Source organism: Taudactylus pleione, unplaced genomic scaffold (assembly GCF_031769625.1).
Source record: "Taudactylus pleione unplaced genomic scaffold, aTauple2 ptg000216l, whole genome shotgun sequence".
Classification (NCBI taxonomy): domain Eukaryota; kingdom Metazoa; phylum Chordata; class Amphibia; order Anura; family Myobatrachidae; genus Taudactylus; species Taudactylus pleione.
This window is the reverse complement of record NW_028284618.1, coordinates 3,021,572-3,042,421: the sequence shown is the minus strand read 5'-3', so window position 1 is coordinate 3,042,421 and position 20,850 is coordinate 3,021,572. Positions and strand designations below refer to the sequence as shown.

Here is a 20,850-nt window from a genome sequence, read left to right as displayed (position 1 = left end):
CACTCGCTCGTTTTTTCCTACGCAGCTAAAAATCCGTCCCAAACTCAGGCGACCCCTCCTCTGACTAACGAGAGTGCCAAATAGCGAGCGTACATCCCCGAAATGGCTTGAAGGGAACGCACGCACAAGTACAAACCGGAAGTGGGACTGTCAGATTCCGATTACCTGCTCGTTTTTTCGGCCTACCTCCCTCAATCGTATCATGCCAATCAATGTATCAATGAGCTTAATTGTTTTTTTTTTTTCAACACAATGCAATAAACTTTAATCTTGTCCGTGTTTGTATTTGCTCGCAGAATACGTACGGCTGAAACCTTCGCTTTTATTGTTCCAAAGACATGTTAGCCCCAATTAAACAATTGTTCTATTTGTTTGTCTCCCCACAATTTTTCTGTGGTTCATTTCTTTATTTAAATTTGCTTACGCATGTCACTGCATCAAGCCTATCATAACTCTCAAGAGATTTGTGGCCCTGTCGAACACATGACTCATACACTAACCAATAGAATTGGTCCTGTTAATTTCCCAAATACATTAGCCAATCAAATTTTTTTGTGGTGCTTTATTAAAAATATTTTGTCAAAAAAACACCATTGCCATCATGAGATCCGCCGCATTCACCAGGCGCGAACTGCTGGTGCTGACGGAGGTGATGGACAGGAGGATCACCAGTCAGCCTCCACCCATCTCCAACAGGCGCAAGCGTTCCGCATATGCGGAGGTACGTCGACGCCTGCGCTCCTTCGGCTCACGCCGACATATTGGCCAGCTGGAGCGCAGGTGGTCGGACCTGCACCGGCGGACGCCCCGCTTGCTGGCATGCTTTCGCATGCAGATTGCGGAAAGTAAGTGTTCTGGACTGTGGTTTTCAAGTTTATCTTGTGGGCCCTAACTGCATGTGCATGTTTTCATGACTGTCCTATTGAGTCATTGTAGTCATATCTGCATGTGCATGTTTTCATGTCTGTCCTATTGAGTCATTGTAGTCATATCTGCATGTGCATGTTTTCATGTCTGTCCTATTGAGTCATTGTAGTCATATCTGCATGTGCATGTTTTCATGTCTGTCCTATTGAGTCATTGTAGTCATATCTGCATGTGCATGTTTTCATGTCTGTCCTATTAAGTCATTGTAGTCATATCTGCATGTGCATGTTTTCATGTCTGTCCTATTGAGTCATTGTAGTCATATCTGCATGTGCATGTTTTCATGTCTGTCCTATTGAGTCATTGTAGTCATATCTGCATGTGCATGTTTTCATGTCTGTCCTATTGTGTTTTTTTTTTTGTTTTGTTTTTTTTATTTTGTTTCCTGTTGAAACTAACAACAATTTTTTGGTCATTTTTTAGGGGCACAGCAAACACTACGGCGGCATCGCCACACAAGACGCCGGTCCCGGCCCCTCTCTCCAACCCCCAATTCCTCTATTCCCCCCTCCTCCCCAGACCCTGTGGCCGAAATTTCTGGCCTACTTCCCCTCCAGCCCAATTCCCCCTCTCCTCCATCCGTACCTCCTCCAAATACCCCCTCCCAGGATGGCGAAAACACCTTGCCCCTCGGGTTGGGGAATGTAGCCACCTCCGAGGTGGTCCAGGGAGTGGCTTCTGGCTGTCTCGTTTTGGAGAACGGTATGTTTTTAAAGTTTATTTTGGACACCCCAAACTGTTTGGATGTAATCATGTGTCGTCCCCATTTTTTTTGTCTTTTTTTCGCCTTAGGGTATTTTTGGGGGTTGTCTTTACCTGTTCCTGCTGATGTCACCATACACATATCACACCTGTGTGCCTTTTTTTAGGGCCCTTGTATTTTTGGCATACAACATTTTGGGGTTCTGGGTTTTATCCGTGTAATTTATTTTTGGCCCACAAGCTTGTAAGTTTGTGTTTGCTTGTTTTTTGTTTTTTTACAATGTTGCTTCATTATCGATTTATTAATCCCCAAACTTTTGTCACCCACAGAGGAACAGAGGCGTCGGGAACAGATTGTGAATTGTGTGGGCCGTATGCGGGAGCAGGTCACCGGGCTAATGCAGGGCCTTGACCATCTGTTGGTCCTCCTTCGGAATTAATTTTTTTTTTTTTTATTTTAAAAATTGTTTCTTAATAAATCTGTTTAAAATCAAGCTCTGTCTCATGCGTTTGGAGTAAATCTAAGATTCTTTACACTGACATAAGTAGACTCTTCAAGCAAGGTTTGCCCCAGAAACTCACTACAGATTGTGTGTTGTATTTTGAATGCAAACAGGCACAAGAAACACCTCCCAGTACCAATGTCATTTTCCTTTTTTGTGGTGGTCAACATGATAGTTTACACCATTTTTCAGGTTCCTATTTGGTGGCCAAACTGCTTAGGACAATCTTACGAAGGCAACTGATTGTACACGATTCCTTGTTGTGTTGGTTAGTACCCCGAAAACATATTACATTTTAGCTCCACTTGCTTCATTACTGGGTTACCCCTTAGGTAAAATTAACGTTTGGGATGTTGTTTACACTTGCTTCTAACGTGCCCAAAAAGGAAACAAATTACACTCTCCAAATATTTATTCACAACAGAAATCAAAATACAAAGTGGTCACTCACAAACAAAACACACAGTGATAATCAGAAAAACTCCACATACCAAAAACACTAAACAAACACACAACAAATCAAGAACTGGTTGACGAAGGTCCATGCCCACATGATTTCACAAATATGGCGTTGCAATATTGGTGTCAGAATATATTCCCGAAGTTTCCACAGAAAGGTTTTTGAAGGGGAGCAGGAAGTAGTCATCGTGGGAGTGCCAAAGATTATGCAAACAAACAGAAGATGGTGCAAGAATTAATTTAAAAAAAGATGAACGTTAAAAAAACCGTAACACATTGGGTATACACACTGTTGTTTGATCAATAATTACCTAAAATATCAGGCCACCACATCATCGCGTATGGCCCCCCACATACTGACCTCCGACCAACCTCGGGGGGGCCATCCTCAGGTAAGGCATCCTCTGGCTGCATTGGAACACCACTCCTTATGGCGATGTTGTGAAAGATCCCACACAGGACCACAATTTTCGAAACCATATCCGGCAAATACATGAGCTCGCCACCAGAGCGGTGGAGGCATCTGAATCGGCCTTTTAAAAGGCCGATACAGCGCTCCACCACTTGCTTGGTGGCTGTAAGTGCGGTATTAAACTCACTTTGTGGACCTGGTGTGGGAGCCAAGTAAGGAGTGAGCAGCCAGGGCATGCAAGGGTATCCACTGTCTCCTGTGAAAAAGAATAGACAACATCAGGATCACTGTGTATCAAGCTTATCATTGTTATGTACTAAAGGTCTACACTTACCCAGAAGCCACGCATCACCAGCTTGTAGGTTGTTTAATTTGTGCCATATCCCTGATTGCCGGATGACGAAGGAGTCATGTGCACTTCCTGGTAATTTTGCATTCAGGGACAGGATCTGGAGGGAGGCATCACATACCACCATTACATTCAGGGAGTGATAGTGTTTCCTGTTTCGAAATATGGCCTCCAGCTGTGCTGGAGGCTGAAGTGGTATGTGAGTACCATCCACAACCCCTATGATGTGTGGGAAGCCAGCTATTTGGTAAAAATTGGCCTTGGCCACACTAAGGGCACCCATATCCAAAGGCATTTGAATAAAATGATGGAGGTGCTTGAAAAGTGCCTCCATCACTGCCCTCAGGATCCGGGAAAAGGAGGATTGTGAGATGCCTGCCACTATTCCCACCGTTGTTTGAAACGATCCTGAGGCACAGAAATGTAACACCGCCATAAATTGCGTAAGTGGTGGTATTGCTGTAGGACTGTCAATTTGCCGCTCAAGATCACTCTCTATTAATGAGAGAGTGTCTATGATGATTTTGGGAGGAAGACGGTAGCGTCTTAAAACCTCATCATCGGGCATTCCAAAAAGGGTGACACGTGTTCGAAATATCTGGGGCCTTGCACGCCTACGATGCCTACGCCTGGGACGAGATTGAGGTTGGTCGGCTTCCGGGAGCATGGCCAGAACAATCCGCCCTAGATCAACCTGAAATGGCAAGATTGTAATGTAAGGCTTTGGACCCACCCCAAAAGAAAATTCAAAACAACTTAGCTTGATGATACCATCCATTGCTGCTTACATGCCGGGGTATTGTCATGATCCGTCCAAACTGAAATTAATCACAAAAATTATTTGAAAAATTTCACTCTGTGCATTTTTGTTTCTAAATTTTGTGCTAGACCAAACTTAAAATATGCGAAACACACATTTGGCAAAAGAGCAAAACGACATTGCACACAGTACATCAAAATGGGTTGAAATGTTTGCCCAAAAAGCGAAAGGGCAACCTCAAAAAAATTAAAATGATTAATAAGCATTTAAAAATGCGCTAATTAGTTCGCAAATACAAGTCACAATAGTAAGTAGTAAAAATGCGCTAATTAGTTCGCAAATACAAGTCACAATAGTAAGTAGTAAAAATGCGCTAATTAGTTCGCAAATACAAGTCACAATAGTAAGTAGTAAAAATGCGCTAATTAGTTCGCAAATATAAGTCACAATAGTAAGTAGTAAAAATGCGCTAATTAGTTCGCAAATACAAGTCACTATACAAACTGTGAAAAATGCGCTAATTAGTTCACAAATACAAGATAAAAAATGGACTTACCAAGAGCAAATATATAAGAGTCCAAATCAAAAGGTCTTTGGGTCCGAAATTAATCAAAAGCTAAAATATATGAAATTATGGATCCAAAATTAACAAAAATGAAGAAACACAATGAAACAACAATTGATCAAAAGTTAGACTTCACAAAACTTACCAAATCAAGAAACGAGGAAAAAAAAATAAAAAACAAAAAAGAGAACGGAAAATAAAAACGCAAATCTACCAAACAAAATAATCTCCAACCGCCAACTCCTTTATACGCAAACAATAAACTCCAGCCAAGGTAACCTCCAGCAATCCAAAAACGCCACCTCGACTCGAGACACACCAAGCCATAAATAGTGTTTCGTTTCCCGCACAAATTAAGGAGGGATCATAGGAACGCACAATCAATGATGCGGCCGCAAAATAAGGACGCATGTATAAATACGTCACGAAAACACATTAAAATTCTGGGGTATTTCTTGATTGGACCTCAGACATGGCGACAGACCAGGGAAACAATGCCCAAGAGTCAGGCAGTAAGTCTTTCATGCATTTTGTATCAATGATTAATTTGAAACATAAGATTGGGCAAGTTGTGATTTTGTGAAATCTGAATATTTACACAAATAGGTGAGGAGGATGACATGGAAGAGGCTGCTGGGCCCAGTATTCCGGCCAAAGCTGCCAAAAAAAAAAGGCAGCCACATTTCTCAAGAAAGGAGATGGAGGTTTTGATACAGAAGTGTGTGGACATCCTGCCACAGGCAGACAGGAATATGAGTCTAAGCCAGAAGGGGAGAATGTGGGAAGAGGTAGCCGTTGCTGTCAATAGGGTGGGTGATTATGTCCGTCTAGCCCGGGATGTCAAACGGCGGTAAGTAAACACTTGCCCCCCCTAAAAACAAACACCATTTTAAACAAAAGGATAATGGCTTACATTTTTTCCCACAGATGGGGCGACTTCAAATATCGCCTAAAGCAAAAATTCGCGGACAGGGCTAGGCATGCAAGGGGGACAGGTGGGGGTCCCACCCCTGTGTCATTGGAGTTGACCGATTTAGAAGAGCTGGCACAGGGGTGTGTGCAGCCTGTGGAGGTGTTTGGCGTGTCCAACATGGATACGGACATGCCAGACTTTGCGGCTCCTCATGTTGTCCCAGGTAAATCTTTTGATGTCATCAACTCTGAAATGTTATTGTGCCAATATGTAGATTCTAATGTGAGGCTTTTCTCTTTTTTCCTAACAGAGACACAGGCGGATGAGTCTGCTCCAGAGGGGAGCCTTGGCCGCCGAATTTCTGCTGGCTCGGCAGGGGAGGAACCAGTACATCCGGCTGAGGACCCTGCAGAAGCCAGTCCTGGGCAATCCCCCTCGCAGGCAGTGGCCCTCCTCACAGAACTCAATTTCAAATCGGATTTCCATACGGAGATTCTGCAGAGGATGGACGCCAGTCTGCTACGGGTGGCTGAGGCCCTGGAGCAAAATGCTGCGGCCAACGTGACCATTGGTCAGGCCCTGGCGGAAAATACCAGGGCCAACATCCGTATCGCCAATGCCCTGGAGCAGCTCATTCGCCAGCACATGGTGGAGCCGACCTCCCTTCCTGCCGGAACATCAGGATCCTCCACCTCTGGCACAACATCAGCCAATCCTCCAAATGTGCCTAGCCCTGTGCCTAGTCCAGAGGCCACAACATCTGCCTCTGGACAGGCCAGCCCGATGACATCCCGGACCCGGTCTGGCGCCCTCCCTCCCCCATCCAAACGGGTGAAAAAACGATGACAGCAATGGTGACTTTTCCCACAATCCTTCTGTGCTTGGCTCATATTCCTTTCTGGTCAAAACTTCCCTCTCCTTTCTTGTGAAATGTTTTTAAATTTTTTTTGTATGTTTATGTCAACAGTTATGTTGGGCCAATTTGTTTGATTTTGGGACATATCTTTGGCAAAAAAAGATGTTCCCAAATTTTTTTATTTTTTTTATTTTGTTTGAGCAATAAATTGAAACAAAAAATCTGACATTGGATTGTGAAATTATTGTACAAATGGGTTAAATTTAATCCTGCACCAAAAGGCAAAAACTGGAAAAAAAAAAAAAAAAATGGGCTCTTTAAGGAACGTTTGAAAAATCATATAACGAGGCAAATTCAAGAGGCAAAAATAAAATGGTGCGAAATTAAAACATGATGACATTATTGTTACAATAGGCCCTAACCACCAAATTGAGGGCAAAATAAACCCCCACAAATGTACGCAAATTGATTGTGTCATCCTGACATTAGCAGCTCTGATTTCCACCTGCGTACGGTTTTGTGCTATCCCAAAAAACTGATTTGAAAACACATACCAAGCCGGTTTTCAATCCAACACTAATTGCTTTTCAGCCCTCCCGCGATTAATCGCAACAACATCGTGGAGTCCCGGGACGGAGGAGAAGGCCATCGCCAATGTGGTCGAGTAATCCAGACCCTAAGCTGTGCGAGCATTTTGAAGGGAAAGAGGATCATCCAGTGACATATGAGTCGGTCCAAACACATTTTACGCTCGCATTTGCTAATGTATGTACGCCCCAAAAACGCCTCGCCACGCCTGCGTTTTTCCATCTCCACCCCCGTCAACACCCAAAAACGCCCTGTTCTGTCAATCACATTTGACATGTCACTTCCTGTACGCTATTTGGCGAACGAGACCAAAAAAGCTCGCAATCTGCCGTACGCACATGCGCACTGTTACACCGACGCATGTGCGGTTATTCAACATCGGAACGCAACGAGCGTACTGCTGTTTGCGAGTGGCTCTGAATGAGGGCCAATGTTTTTTTCTTCTATTTTTATACTACATTGACACAATCAACCCGACACCCACCGCCCAGGGGTGGCGGGGATAGCCCCGGGCTATCAGCCTAGGCTAAGGATGCCCCGGAGAGGGAGATCCCTATATTGGAGGGGTCTCCAACTCCCCAGGGTTCCCTGGCCTGGGCTGACTAGCGGGCAGGGCTGATGCTGCGGCTGGGGGGCCTGGTGGTAGGGCTCCCCTGGCTGTGGCATCAGTCCCCCGTTAGAAAGGGTCCAGGGCTGGTACTGTGAATTACAGGGAGACCCTACGCAATTTTTTCCCTGTAATTCCAGAAACAGGACTGGTTCCCAGAGCCCAGTGCTGGTTGTATTAAGTACAAAGAGACCCTACGCAATTTTTTCCCTGTACTTAGTCAACCAAGACTGGGTTTGAAAAGTCCGCGGCTGGTTGTGTTTTGGGGGAGGACCTCACGTCATTTTTTTTTTAACATTTAACTTTATTTACTTTTTACAGTCAGATACATGCAGGCATCTCACTGATGTCTGCATGTATCTGTGTTAATTAGACCTGCTCATGCTCAAATCGCAAGCATGAAGCAGGTCTATTCATTTGGGGATTTGAAGTCCGATTTTGAGTTCGATTTCAAATCTAATGATAGTAAATAAGGGTTTTGTGTGTTGGTCTATGTAAAAGTACCAATGTTTTCCCGATGTTCGATTTGAGGTTGATTTGACTAAAATTCGATTTTACATTCGATTTTATATTCAATTTGACCTTTAGTAAGTACCCAAATACAAAATCGAATACATATCGAATGAAAATCGCACCTCAAATCACTCAAAATGTCAAATCGACCTTTAGTAAATTTACCCCCTAACTTCTGTTGTAGGAACTCAATGGACTTGAACTAACAGTTCCTCCGAGATAATAAATTATTAATTTGAACATTTACTTATATTAATATAAATGCAAAGTAGCAAAATGTTACATGTAAACAAAATGGAAAAAATAGAGCAGTTACTTGAATAAACTCTGTTACACTAGTTCTATCACAGAAAAGTGTTATTATTTTTACAACTTTAATTCAACCTTATCTGCCAGCAACTAAAAACCTCTATTCTACTAAACAACAATTGGTATTAAGAGTAAGACTGCATGTTATCATGGAAGAGATACTGGGGGTCATTCAGAGTCGGATGCAGTTGCAGTAGCGTATTTATGGTAATGCCATTGTCGATATGTGTCCTATTGAGATGCTCACTGGCTGCAACGCTATTCCAACCATGTGCGTACAAAGATTGACTTTCTGCAGACCATCGACTGGCCATCGGACATTGCGCCTACCTGTGGCACGCGCAAAATGTCAGACTCACCATGGCCGCTGGTGTAATTGATACGCCCATGACTTGTAGCCCTTCCCCAGTTACCATTATGCAGTTTTGATCTGCGTACCCCGGGCTGTAAACATTGGGGTGCATGCGTCTGGGGTGTATGCGCAGAGGTAAAACATTGTGCGCTCAGTATCACCCCCACTATATTCATTAGCTGCACCGTGCTCAATGGTTATGAGTTGTTGCAAACTAGTTACGGGTTATATCTGTGTAATTCTGCATTATTGACATTTACTGTGTGTGCTGGGGGCTAATTTTGAGGTGCACGCAGATCAGCCTGCGGCTGCTCCTTTTGTCGCAGCCGTGTCTGCGTATTTATACTAATGCCGTGTCTGATTGTGGGAGGATTGAGATGCCCACTTACAGCGTGCATTTCCGTGTTTAGATGCGCCATTGGCGCAGCATCAGTTGCACCATCGAAACCTGCACCAGTCCTATGGCAGGTGCAGTTTCTCCATCTGTGTATGGCCTCCTATGTCAGCGTTGCTGCATCGCTTTACAAAATCGTTTTCAGTGACATGCCCGAGACAGCTGTGCCACCCCCTGATACCTCCCAGGAGCGCCCACTATAATTCCCAGACCCGACATCCAAATCTGAACTGTGTCTCTGTATGCAGACAATTGGAATCCAAGTGCATTGCGACCACGGCGCTTATGCAGTATACAAAACATCAGCCAACTGCGGGCATATTGCCACTGTGTCCACCTCTAAATCAGCCCCTAAGTTTGCTAAATAAATCTGGTATAATTCATGGAGAATATAGGGGCCCATACATCTGTAAAGAATTTCCCCGATCCCCCAATATGTTCTGCCGCTCGGAAACGCTGATCCGACCTCAGCCATCGATGATCAGTGATCCATCGCGGAATCATGGAAATTATCAATGTTAAAAAGCACAGATTTGACGATTCCAAACATTTTCAGGTCGGGATCGGAGAGTCGATATCTTTCAATAAGATAAATATTCCCGAATCCCTGACCCTGCTGTTGGCAGAAGAGGGAATTGCCCCAATGAGTTGTAGATGTATGGAGGCCTTATGCTGTGGATGGCATCATTATGATAGGATGGAGTCTTTGTTTTGCAAGACTGTGGCAATCATGAATAGGTTTAAGTGGTCAACTCCCCTCTATACTTGTTGGAATACATCACCACACCTATACAACAGAAAAAGCATGTAAGACATGCTATACAATAAGATACATTTTGCAGGGAAATTACCCCACACCTAGGGGCCGATTTAATTAACAGTAAGTGCAGCCGGAATGGCATATGGAGGCTTTGTGGGATATGTCTCAGATGCTGATTTTCGCGTTCAACCTAGGAGGCTCAACCTATCGTAATTGCACATAATTAAATCACCCCCAACCCCAGAGTAACAACAGACATTGCACCAAACGGTTGTAGGAGGGTTGGACTGGCCCACAGGTAGACAGGCAGGGGTGCTGAGAGCTGGCCGGGGGAAGGGGGGTGGCCTATTCACAGGAGGTTTGGCCACGCCCCCTTACACGTAGAGGCGTGTAGTGCAGTCCCACTGGGGAGGGGGCGCTGTGAGACCCTCTGCAAGGCGTAAAGCCAGGGGGTTTCCGATCAGTGTGATCACTCCCCCCCCACAGGCATAGGAGACTGCTGTGGCTGCTGCTCAGCAACCGTGAGCAGTCTCTCACTGCAGCACAGCACACAGCGGCGTGTGCTGGGCTGATGTGAGGTATGAGGGAGGGGGGGGCGGTGCCGGGCCCCTCCATCAGGAGGTCCAGGCCTGGATAATTAGTACCCGCTCCTCCCCTCTCTGCGCCCCTGTACAGGGGTGACTAACTTTAGTGGAGCATGATCATGGATGAACGTGGCTTTATAAAGGAGCCCTATTCTTTGTATGTCCTCTCTAATGGTTGACCAAGTCCCTGTGTGGTGGCTGGCCACACCCTTTAAACTTGGGCCGCTACCACTGCATTCCCTGGTGGGCCCTTGTCAGAGGAGTAGCGTGTAGCCTGGGTGCCCGGAGCATGTGCGTACTACGGCACCTCCCTCCCTCAAGTGTTGCAGGGAGGAGGCAGGTCCATATGGGATTAATGTAAAGTGAAAATAAAGATTAGGGGCAGCCCCCTGTAGTGGTGCCCATATGCAGTGCTCCCTGTGCCCCAGGAGAGGACCCCCTTATGCAGGCCTCCAGTAGTGCCCCCAGTAGTGATCCCCCTATGCAGTGCCCCCAGAAGTGGTCCCCCCTGTGCAGTGCCCCCAATACTAAGTCCCTTATATAGTGCCCCCATGCAGTGCCCCCAGTAGTAGCCCCCCCATACAGTGCCCCCAATAGTGGTAACCCTTATGCAGTGCCCTTTAAATAGTGGCCCCAGTTGTAGTCCCCCCCTATGCAGTACCCCCAGTATTGCCCTTTATATAGAGCCCCCAGTAGTGGTCCCCCGATGCAGTGCCCCCAGTGGTAGTCCCCTCCCCCCTATGCAGTGCCCCTAGTAGTAGTCCCCTCCCTTTGTAGTCCCCTTAGTAGTAGTCCCCTCCCCTTGTAGTGCCCCCTTGTAGTAGTCCCCCCTCGTATTACACCTAGTAGTAGTCCCCCCTTGAAGTGCCCCCAGTAGTAGTCCCCCCCCTTGTAGTTCCCCCAGTAGTAGTCCTCCCAGTTGTAGTCCCCCCCTTGAAGTGCCCCCAGTAGAAGTCCCCAGTAGTGGTCCCCCCCTTGTAGGGCCCCAGTAGTGGTCTCCCCCTTGTAGAGCCACCAGTAGTGCCCCCCCCCAGTAGACACACGTAATAAAAATAAATAAATAAATAAAAAATGCTTACCTGAATCCCTGCTCCCGTCGCATCCACCCGCTCATCTGTCCGTCCTCCTGGGCCAGCCTGCTCTGCATTCTGGGAAAGACATCATGACGTCTCTCCCATTGCCCACTGCAGGAGCCGGAAGATGAAGCGGCTCCAGCAGTGGGCGCAGCAGCAGTCAATGAGAGTCTGATAGGCTCTCATTGGCTGCTAATTAAAACAAACACACAGCTGCCGGTGCCGGCGGCTGTGTGTTTGTCAGTCACTGTGTAGTGCTGACCGAACTCCGTCTGGTTAGCGCTACGCGTGCGGGTGCAGCTGTGTCACAAAGACACAGACTGCCGGCAGCCCACGTGGAATGGGGGGCACATGGCACTCTGCCCCCCGGCCCAATCCGTCTCTGCCCGGCAGGCTGTCAGCTTAGAAAGCTGCGGGGTACACAGCGGGCTCCGCCTCCGGACACCTTCGGCGCCTGGAGTTTGCGCTCCACTGGAACCGCCCTCCCTACGCCCCTGGCCCTTGTATATATGTTACATTTTGGTGACTGTTATCAAAGTTATTTAGCATGTTAGCAAAAAATACTAAATATCTTAAACTACTTATGTGTGCATTCTTAATTATACATTAACTATATATGAATTTCATAAATTCATAGTAGTAAATTACTAATATTTATTGGTTAACCTTTGCAAGTGGTTTGATAATAACTTAATTATAGTTATTAGATGGTTATTATTATATTTGCTTCATTATTATACAACACAATGCCCTCAGTGCTGTAACATATAAAGGAATTAACATGGCAATAAATATATATGCCTTTATATGACAATCAATGACTTAATCAGGTAAGGTTCAGTTTACACACTCCGACTCTACTATACTCTCACTTCCTCTGTATTCTACTCTCTCCACCCACTTCTACAATGCTCAAAGTAACAAACTTACAAGCTGTACTCTCACCATTGTAGGTTTGCTGAGACGTTGCACACAGTGCGGGGTATCACACCAAGCCAACGTCATTTGTTGTATACCTTGCCAAACTGTGATTTTATCTGATACAGCGCTAAGCCCCATCCCATCAAAGGTGCTAAACCAAGCTCTGCCCCCTCTTGTGTTTGGCGGGGGAATCAGTACAAGAGAGTGGATGCGAGGGGGGGGGGAGGAATGTTACCATTACACAAACTACTAGCCCCACGCAATACACTATAACTTCCTGCTGTCTACATTAATGCCCTACGCATTTTACCAAAGACCTCTTTATACAAATCCCTAAACACCACGTAACTACACACAGTTATGTCAGATAAACACACATTACATTATATTTCTCAAACACTTTTTTATGTAGAAATTTACATATAATATATCCACCTCCCTAAACAGCATGCCTTATGTAATAAGTGAAAATCTGTCACCATTTGTCAGTGCCCATATTCTAAACCCCTTTCTCACCAGCTGGACTATGCCATAAGATATTCACAGCTGCTTCTCTCTCATCTTCTTCTGTAGGACCAGATCCACTAATGACTGCCAAACTATTAATCCACGGACAATGACCGGGCAACCTTTCCTAGATTTTATAATATTGATTACATATAGTTGTCTATGTTTAGAGACAAAGGGGTATATGTATCAAAGCTTGATGTGAGATAAAATTGTGAAATATATATATCACCAACCAATCAACTTGTAACTTACATTTTGCAGGCTGTGTTTAGGAAATGATAGTTTGGAGCTGATTGGTTGGTGATATATATTTCACAATTTTATCTCAGCTTTGATACATATGCCCCAAAGAACATAAAATCATATTTGCCGGCAATTTGGGTGGGAGATGCAGGGGGCTTGGTGCTGTGAACTGTGACATTGCGGACCTGCACCACTACTGCTCAATGTTGTGACTCTGCCATTGAGCAGTGCAGCCGAGGTAACATTCTTACTGCAAATCATGTCATCAGGCCCCCGAGCTGCATACTTCACTGTAGAAGTGAGTGGGATCCGGAAGGCAGGTCTTCACTCTTGCAGTACGGGAGACCATCCCAGAATCTGGGTGTCTACATAAAATATGATATTGTTACTTTAACATGGCAATGAAATGAGATGGGAAAACTATTTGGCATCGTCCAAGTAACACGGTTAAATGCCAGTTGATTTAAATGTGTTTTTGTCTACTGTTCTCGGTCTGTAAAGCTTTTCATTGTATCTGTTCTGACTCAACTTGAAGAACTGTGTTCAGCATAAACAACTGCACTCAGTCTGCCCAACATCACAGTAACCTGGAATTGTTTATGTATCAAGAGTAAGAATTTGTGCTTTTGATGTGCAGCTTCTATTTATAGGAAACATGATAACTGTCTTCTTCTGTGGAATGTTATCGATGGCTGGCATGCAGCGGAAGGGAGAATAGGCCTATTGGTCTGGTCCTACTGTTGTATGGAGCATTTTATTTTCAGTACTCGGGCATATGAGACTGGTGCTGAGACGTCTATAGGAAGTGGTATTACAGGTGTTAATGATGGCCCTGTGTTCTCAGGAAATAAATACCAGTATACATTGTAGGGTTTATTTACTAAAGTGCAGGTTTATAAAAGTGGAGATGTTGCCCATAGCAACCAATCATTTATCTAGTACATTCTAGAACATAATAGCTAGAATCTGATTGGTTGCTATGGGCAACATTTCCACTTTTATAAGCTTACACTTTAGTAAATATACCCCTGTGAGTTCATTCATAATTAATTCCACAAATTTAATATAAAAGTAAAGGTAAAATACTTTACCGATTTATAAAGGGATGGGAGGAGGGCGGGTTATACAAGGTTGACATATTGGCATCAGTTTTCATAATGCAGACAGGAAATTCAAACTTACAGTAGGTTTTATGTTAAAGCAACCCACTACTGTAGCCTTCACGTGAGACCTGCAACCCGTGGACCCCGTTTGGATACCATGAAACAAATGAGACATTTCCTATCCAAGCCCTAAAATTGAACATGTATTATAGTACACAGAGAAAACAAGTCTAATTATACTGCTACTAATATAATGACCACATTGGAATGTTCAAGGTTTATCTGTACATTTCGCGGTTGCCTAATATCATTGGTAGGGTTAATGATGGAAAAGAAAGATCTTACATTTTTGTAGATTACAGGTGCACAACTCCAAATTAACTGATTATATATAAATAAATACATTTTGCAGTAAATACAGTAGAGGTTTTTGGCATAATCTTGGCCAAGGTTATGGGCCTGCCCACCATATCCGGGTAACCTCTTGTCGGGCAGGTCCCTAACATACTAAGGCTCAAATCCAGAGCGCAGGACACCCCAAACTAGCCCAGCTAAACCACCCCAAGGCATCGCTCTAATAAGAAAAGTGAAGTGTTAAGAGCAGCCGTATTTCACTTTTTTATTTTTATTCTTTATATGCGGCCAACGGCTGCTCTTAACACTTCACTTTTCTTAATAGAGCGGTGCCTTGGGGTGGTTTAGCTGGGCTAGTTTGGGGGTGTCCTGCGCTCTGGATTTGAGCCTTAATATGTTAGGGACCTGCCCGACAAGAGGTTACCCGGATATGGTGGGCAGGCCCATAAACTTGGCCAAGATTATGCCACAAACCTGTACTGCAAAATGTATTTATTTATATATAATCAGTTAATTTGGAGTTGTGCACCTGTATTTCTTCTTTGTGTATATATCAATGGTCTCCACAGGTAGCACCTCCAACAATTATATATATATATATATATATATATATACAGACCAGGAGGTGCGACACTCACGGACCCATATGAGGAAACACGAAGGTGAGCCAAATGGTAACGTTTCAGTTCTTTTATGTAACTGTCTTCAGAAAAGTACAAAACATACAAACAACATACCTTAAATAGCCTATCACCAATCACCAAGTGTCCAATCCGCGCCGCATGATCAGCTTCCTCGTTCCCGCTGAATCATCGGCGCTGACGATGACGTCACCACTCTCGGCGCACACCACGTGACACCCGCACCAATCGTTGCTAAGCAACAAAATAACAAGTTGTTTAATCACAACACCACTTACGTATGACCAGGCTACATAGTTATATTGTATAAATACAACAGTACATAAAAGTTAGCCGCCAGCAGTACCAAAATAGACTGCTCACACAACCCAATCACCCGGGTATATCGTTGTTATTATTATTATTATTGTAAAAAAGAGAGATGTATTACAAAGCGGAACAAATCTCAACACACAGGACATAATTGCTTAGACATCAAGCTCATAGGGTAATACATAAAAATGCAATCATGCTGAGTCAATATCTATTACAAACCAATGTTACTTACATTGGTACACCCTCAAAGCACATCGCCATACTACACAAATCAGCAATTATCTAACTGAATAATCCTATATAAAAACAGACAAATGAGAACAAAATACATACATACACCAATATTCTATCATCATGGATATTTTAGCCAAAGGGAACTTTAGTCTAACACATAATGGTAGCAGTGCTTTAGAGTTTAGCTAAAGCCAACAAAGGAGATATTATCATTTAAACCTTTAGGGTATAATACATCAAGTCTAAGAATCCATTCTGCCTCTTTCCTTAATAGTAATTTCCCGCGATCCCCACCCCGCATTAGAGGTGAGACATGGTCAATCATACGATATCTTAATGACGCTAAGGTATGCTTAGATTCCTGAACATGTCTCGCCACGGGTTGATCACTTGTACCATGGGTAATAGCTGCTTTGATGGCAGACCTATGGCCCGCCATCCTTTCTTTAAATTTTCGCTGTGTCTTCCCAATATAGGAGAGCCCACAAGGACAAATTATTTGATATATCACAAACATGCTGTTGCATGTGAGGTGATGCTTTCTGAAAAATTTTTTGCCCGTGTGCGGATGGTAAAATATGTTACCCTGAATCAAGAATTTGCAGGTAGTACATGAGCATCTAAAACACCCATGTTGTTTAATACTAAGGAAATGGAGAGGGCCTGAAACATCTTTAGAACTGTAATTTGTTTTCACCAATAGATCTCTAAGATTTTTTCCCCTGGAGTAACATGGCATAAGATTAGCCCTGTTCAAATCAAGGTCTGGATCTGTTGCCACTATTGGCCAGAGTTTTTTTGATGTTCTATTAATCATTGTAGAATGTACATTAAAACGAGTTACCCATGGGAATCTGTTCTTAACATCCTTCTCATGCTGTGTACATAACAGTTGGTCTCTATTCAAAGCTAGAACCCGGTTTTTAGTGGTTAACAATTGATGTTTATTATAACCTCTCTGGGCAAATTTTAATATCATTTCATCTAGTTGTTGAGAAGCCCTCACTGTATCGCTATTCGTTCTAACTACATGTAACATTTGTGAGTATGGGAGACCTGCCTTGAGTTTGAAAGGATGGCAGCTTTGATATTGTAACAATGTGTTACGGTCCGTAGGTTTGGAGAACAATGTAGTAATTAGTCTGTTGTTATCTCTTATTAATCTGATGTCAAGAAAATCTATGCAATCTTGGCTCATTTTGTATGTAAGTTTTACAGGACATTCAGTCACATTGTGAGTCTCAATCAATTTAATGAATTTCTCTTTAGTACCTCTCCAAAAAATGAGGAGATCATCGATGAACCTCGTATAAAAAACGATTTCATCACAGATGTCCTTGTTCTTAAAAAACAATTCCTCCTCTATTCCAAACATATAGCAATTGGCATATGCCGGAGCCACTGAGGACCCCATAGCACAGCCTGTGACTTGTTGATAAAATATATTGTCAAACATAAAGAAATTTTTTGTTAGAATAATTTCAAACAAGGAGAGATACACCTCAATTTGATTCAAAGTGAACAGATCACTATTACTTAGTATCTGTTTCACAGCATCAAGACCTTCACGGTGGGGTATGATAGTGTAAAGGCTAGATACATCAGCCGTAATAAACCATAGATTCTCAGTGAGAACCTCAAAAGGCTTTAACTTATTGAGTAAGGAGGTGCTATCTAACAAGAAATGAGCATGGTTTTGTACCAGCGGTTGTAGTACTGAGTCCAAAAATATAGACGTTGGCTGAAATAATGAACCCCTGGCCGAAATAATCGGTCGGCCTGGAGGGGGTAAAATGCCCTTGTGCATTTTAGGAAGGGTATATATCACCGGTGTAATTGGGAAATGTGGAATAAGAATTTCAAAGAGTTCCTCATCGATGACAGTACGATCCTTGGCAGACAAAAGGATCTCAGTCAGTTCTTGTTTAAACTGTAAGGTAGGATCACTACTAAGTTTATGATAAACTTTACAGTCATTGAGTTGCCTGTTAATTTCCATAACATATTCAGGAGTATCCTGCAACACAATTGCTCCCCCCTTGTCTGCGGGGCGAATTGTTAGGTTTGAATTCTTAGAGAGCGATTTCAACGCCTCTCTTTCCAATTTAGTAAGATTGGGATGCGAGTCCTTATGTTTATTCAATTGCAGGGCCACCTCATAGTCCAAGGAGCGTATAAACGTTTTAATCGAAGGATTATAGGAGACTGGGTAAACTGTGATCTCTCTTTCAACTTTTTAACTTTATCCGGAATAATTATAGAGGGGGGCACTAGTTCCTGTTTACTGGGGTTTTTGAAGAAAAATTCCCTCAGTTTTAACTTTCGTTGTAGTTGGTATTTTTCAATCTGCCAGTCTACCTCCTTTAGCTGATTTGAAGGAATGAAAGATAATCCCTTCTTTTTGTTAATATATGGGAGGACAGATTAAAAATTATTTCCTCCGTGGTAGCGGGGGTTTGTTGCCACGTTTGCCCCCGAGAGTTTTGGCCACCTCGTCTGGTATGACGTTTGGAGCGACAGGCAATCTGGTGCGGGTGGTAACCCCTAAAGGGCCAGAGGGTTGTCGTCTAGCACCTCCCTTAGGTCTGTCTGTATCGCTAGCGGTACTATATAATTCCTGGGATGATTCACTGTCCACTGCTGGATAAGGGGGTCTCCGTCTCCTAAAAAATGGTACCCTTCGTTCATATTCCTGCTGCCCTCCTGACAGCCATCGATAAACCTGATGTCTCTCGTAATCCAATTCGACTTTCCGCAGTTTTTCCTTTTTAAATTTAATCAAGTCTCTTTTATAAACATTCACTTGGTTGGACAATTTTTCCATCCAGTCTAACTCTTTGTCAGCTTTTAGCGTGGACAGATGTATAGATTCAAAACTATCGATTTTCTCGACAATCGTTGCTAACTCCTTTTTGGACTGTTCAATCACCAATAATAATAAATCATACGAGCATTTATTTAAAATGGCAATCCATTTCTTACAAAATGCTGGATCATTCTGACCGATTGTTGGACAATTCCTAATACGGAAACCTCTGGGTATATATATATGTCCAGAGTGTGCAGTCTGAGATCCATTTTTTTTTATTTTTGTAGATTAGTAAGAAAACAATATGGAGCGAATGATTGACCAGTGCAGCAATGGAGACAACAGCAATAGGAAACCTACCGGAACGTTGTCTGAGACCAACCTGTCACTCCATTACCCTGCTCATATACTTGCAACACTGTCTTTATAATTTATTATGCTGCACACATACTGTATATGTATTAAATGTATTGTATATATATATATATATATATATATATATATTTAGATGTAATTAATTATATGTATATATATATATGTGTGTATATATATATATATATATATATATATATAGGTGTGTGTGTGTGTATATACATACACATACAGAGGTGTGCAAAATATTAATAATATTAACTAAAACACGGAATTTAAAATAAAGTTACTTTTTCTGTAAAACTTTTATTGGCACACTGTTTACAACTAATACTTTAGGCTCTATTTATTAACATTATTTTGACTAAAATAAGTGAAAAAGGGTGTTTTTTAAGCTTGCAGGTGGGAGTTACATGTGTTTTTTTAACATCTTTTTTTTAAAGTTACTTAAATTACACAAATATCTACTTAAAGGCATTGTATGCACCCCAAATTTATATAGAGCATTTACTTTGCAGAAAAACACTTATTTTATATCATTTTTGCACTGTTTTTGTAAAATGCCTATAACAACCATTTGACACATTTTAAGAACCCCAAATACTTTGCTTTTGGCCTCTCACAGAATTCTATACTGTGATCCAATATTAGTTGGCATTTTGGGGGGATACAGACTGATTTCCCCATTTTCACCCACACTTAATGCGGGTATTACCAGCAAGAATTACCGCACAAATGCCGGAATAAGCATTTTGTAATGGAATTGCGCAATAAACGTGAGTGCGCATACACACATTGAGTGCAATTACTGGCATGCCCGTTAAATTAACACGCAACAACAATAATTTTTATAGCGGATAATTGAATACTGGCCTAAGTTTGTGGCCAGTAAGCCAGGAAAACGACGACATGTAAAAGACTCGCGTTGAGTCTAATAATTTTTACACCCCTGTATATATCATAAATTTATATACAGTATATACACACACATATATATATATCTATACTGCACGTGTATATATGTAACTGTATGTACAGTATATGTATTGCTGTCATAACTGATCTTACCTACTGTTAGATAATTTTGGGTACTTTGGTAGTACGTGTTCAGTGTAAACTTATTCAATAATGTGTTGAGCAGGGTCTGTCATTAGTGAACGGGCACCTGACACATTCCCATGACCCGCCGCTGGACTCCCATTTGAATGATCAGTCAAGAAAAGCTAAATCTACTTCCACCATTCAGCTGGTAAGTCATTGCTATAGTCAGATCACTAAACATTGTTACTGTGACAGTGGGAGGAAGACGTTGGTTATTATTGTTACTTATATTATAACTGAACAGTAGAAAGTATTTGTGTGAGGGTTTTTTTATCTTGGTTTTGGAATACTCTGGGTTTATTTTAACTATTATATGTACAAATCATTATTATAATTATTACATGCCTAATCTTTACGCAGCAGAAGTAATCACTTTGTTGTTTCACAAGCTCCATTTAAAAATGTATATGATGAGCGCATTATAAGTTAAACTATAGAGTTAAAATTTCCTGACACTGTGTTACTATGTACAAGGCCGATGAGACACTGTTCCAGCCACATGCAGGTGCTAGTGATGGGCCCTGCGATCTGGGGGACGGCACTGCTCACACTCCCCTAGTTACAGTCCTGTGGCCCTTTGTATGAATCCACCAACCAGCACAGAGTATTTATGCCACTCTC

General features: G+C 42.7%; 1 protein-coding gene across 2 annotated transcripts in view; it reads left to right on the top strand.

Annotated features, from left to right (window-relative positions):
* The window catches only part of SLC39A12 (solute carrier family 39 member 12), a 90,521-nt gene that overhangs the window by 38,904 nt on the left and 30,767 nt on the right, over positions 1-20,850 (top strand). Inside the window, exon 8 of one of the 2 annotated variants that reach the window (XM_088478642.1) lies at positions 20,270-20,377. The exons of the other annotated variant lie outside the window; for it this stretch is intronic. Within the exon in view, the coding sequence (XP_088334768.1) occupies positions 20,270-20,377 (108 nt within the window). The remainder of the gene's footprint in view (positions 1-20,269; positions 20,378-20,850) is intronic. 2 annotated transcript variants of the gene reach the window in all.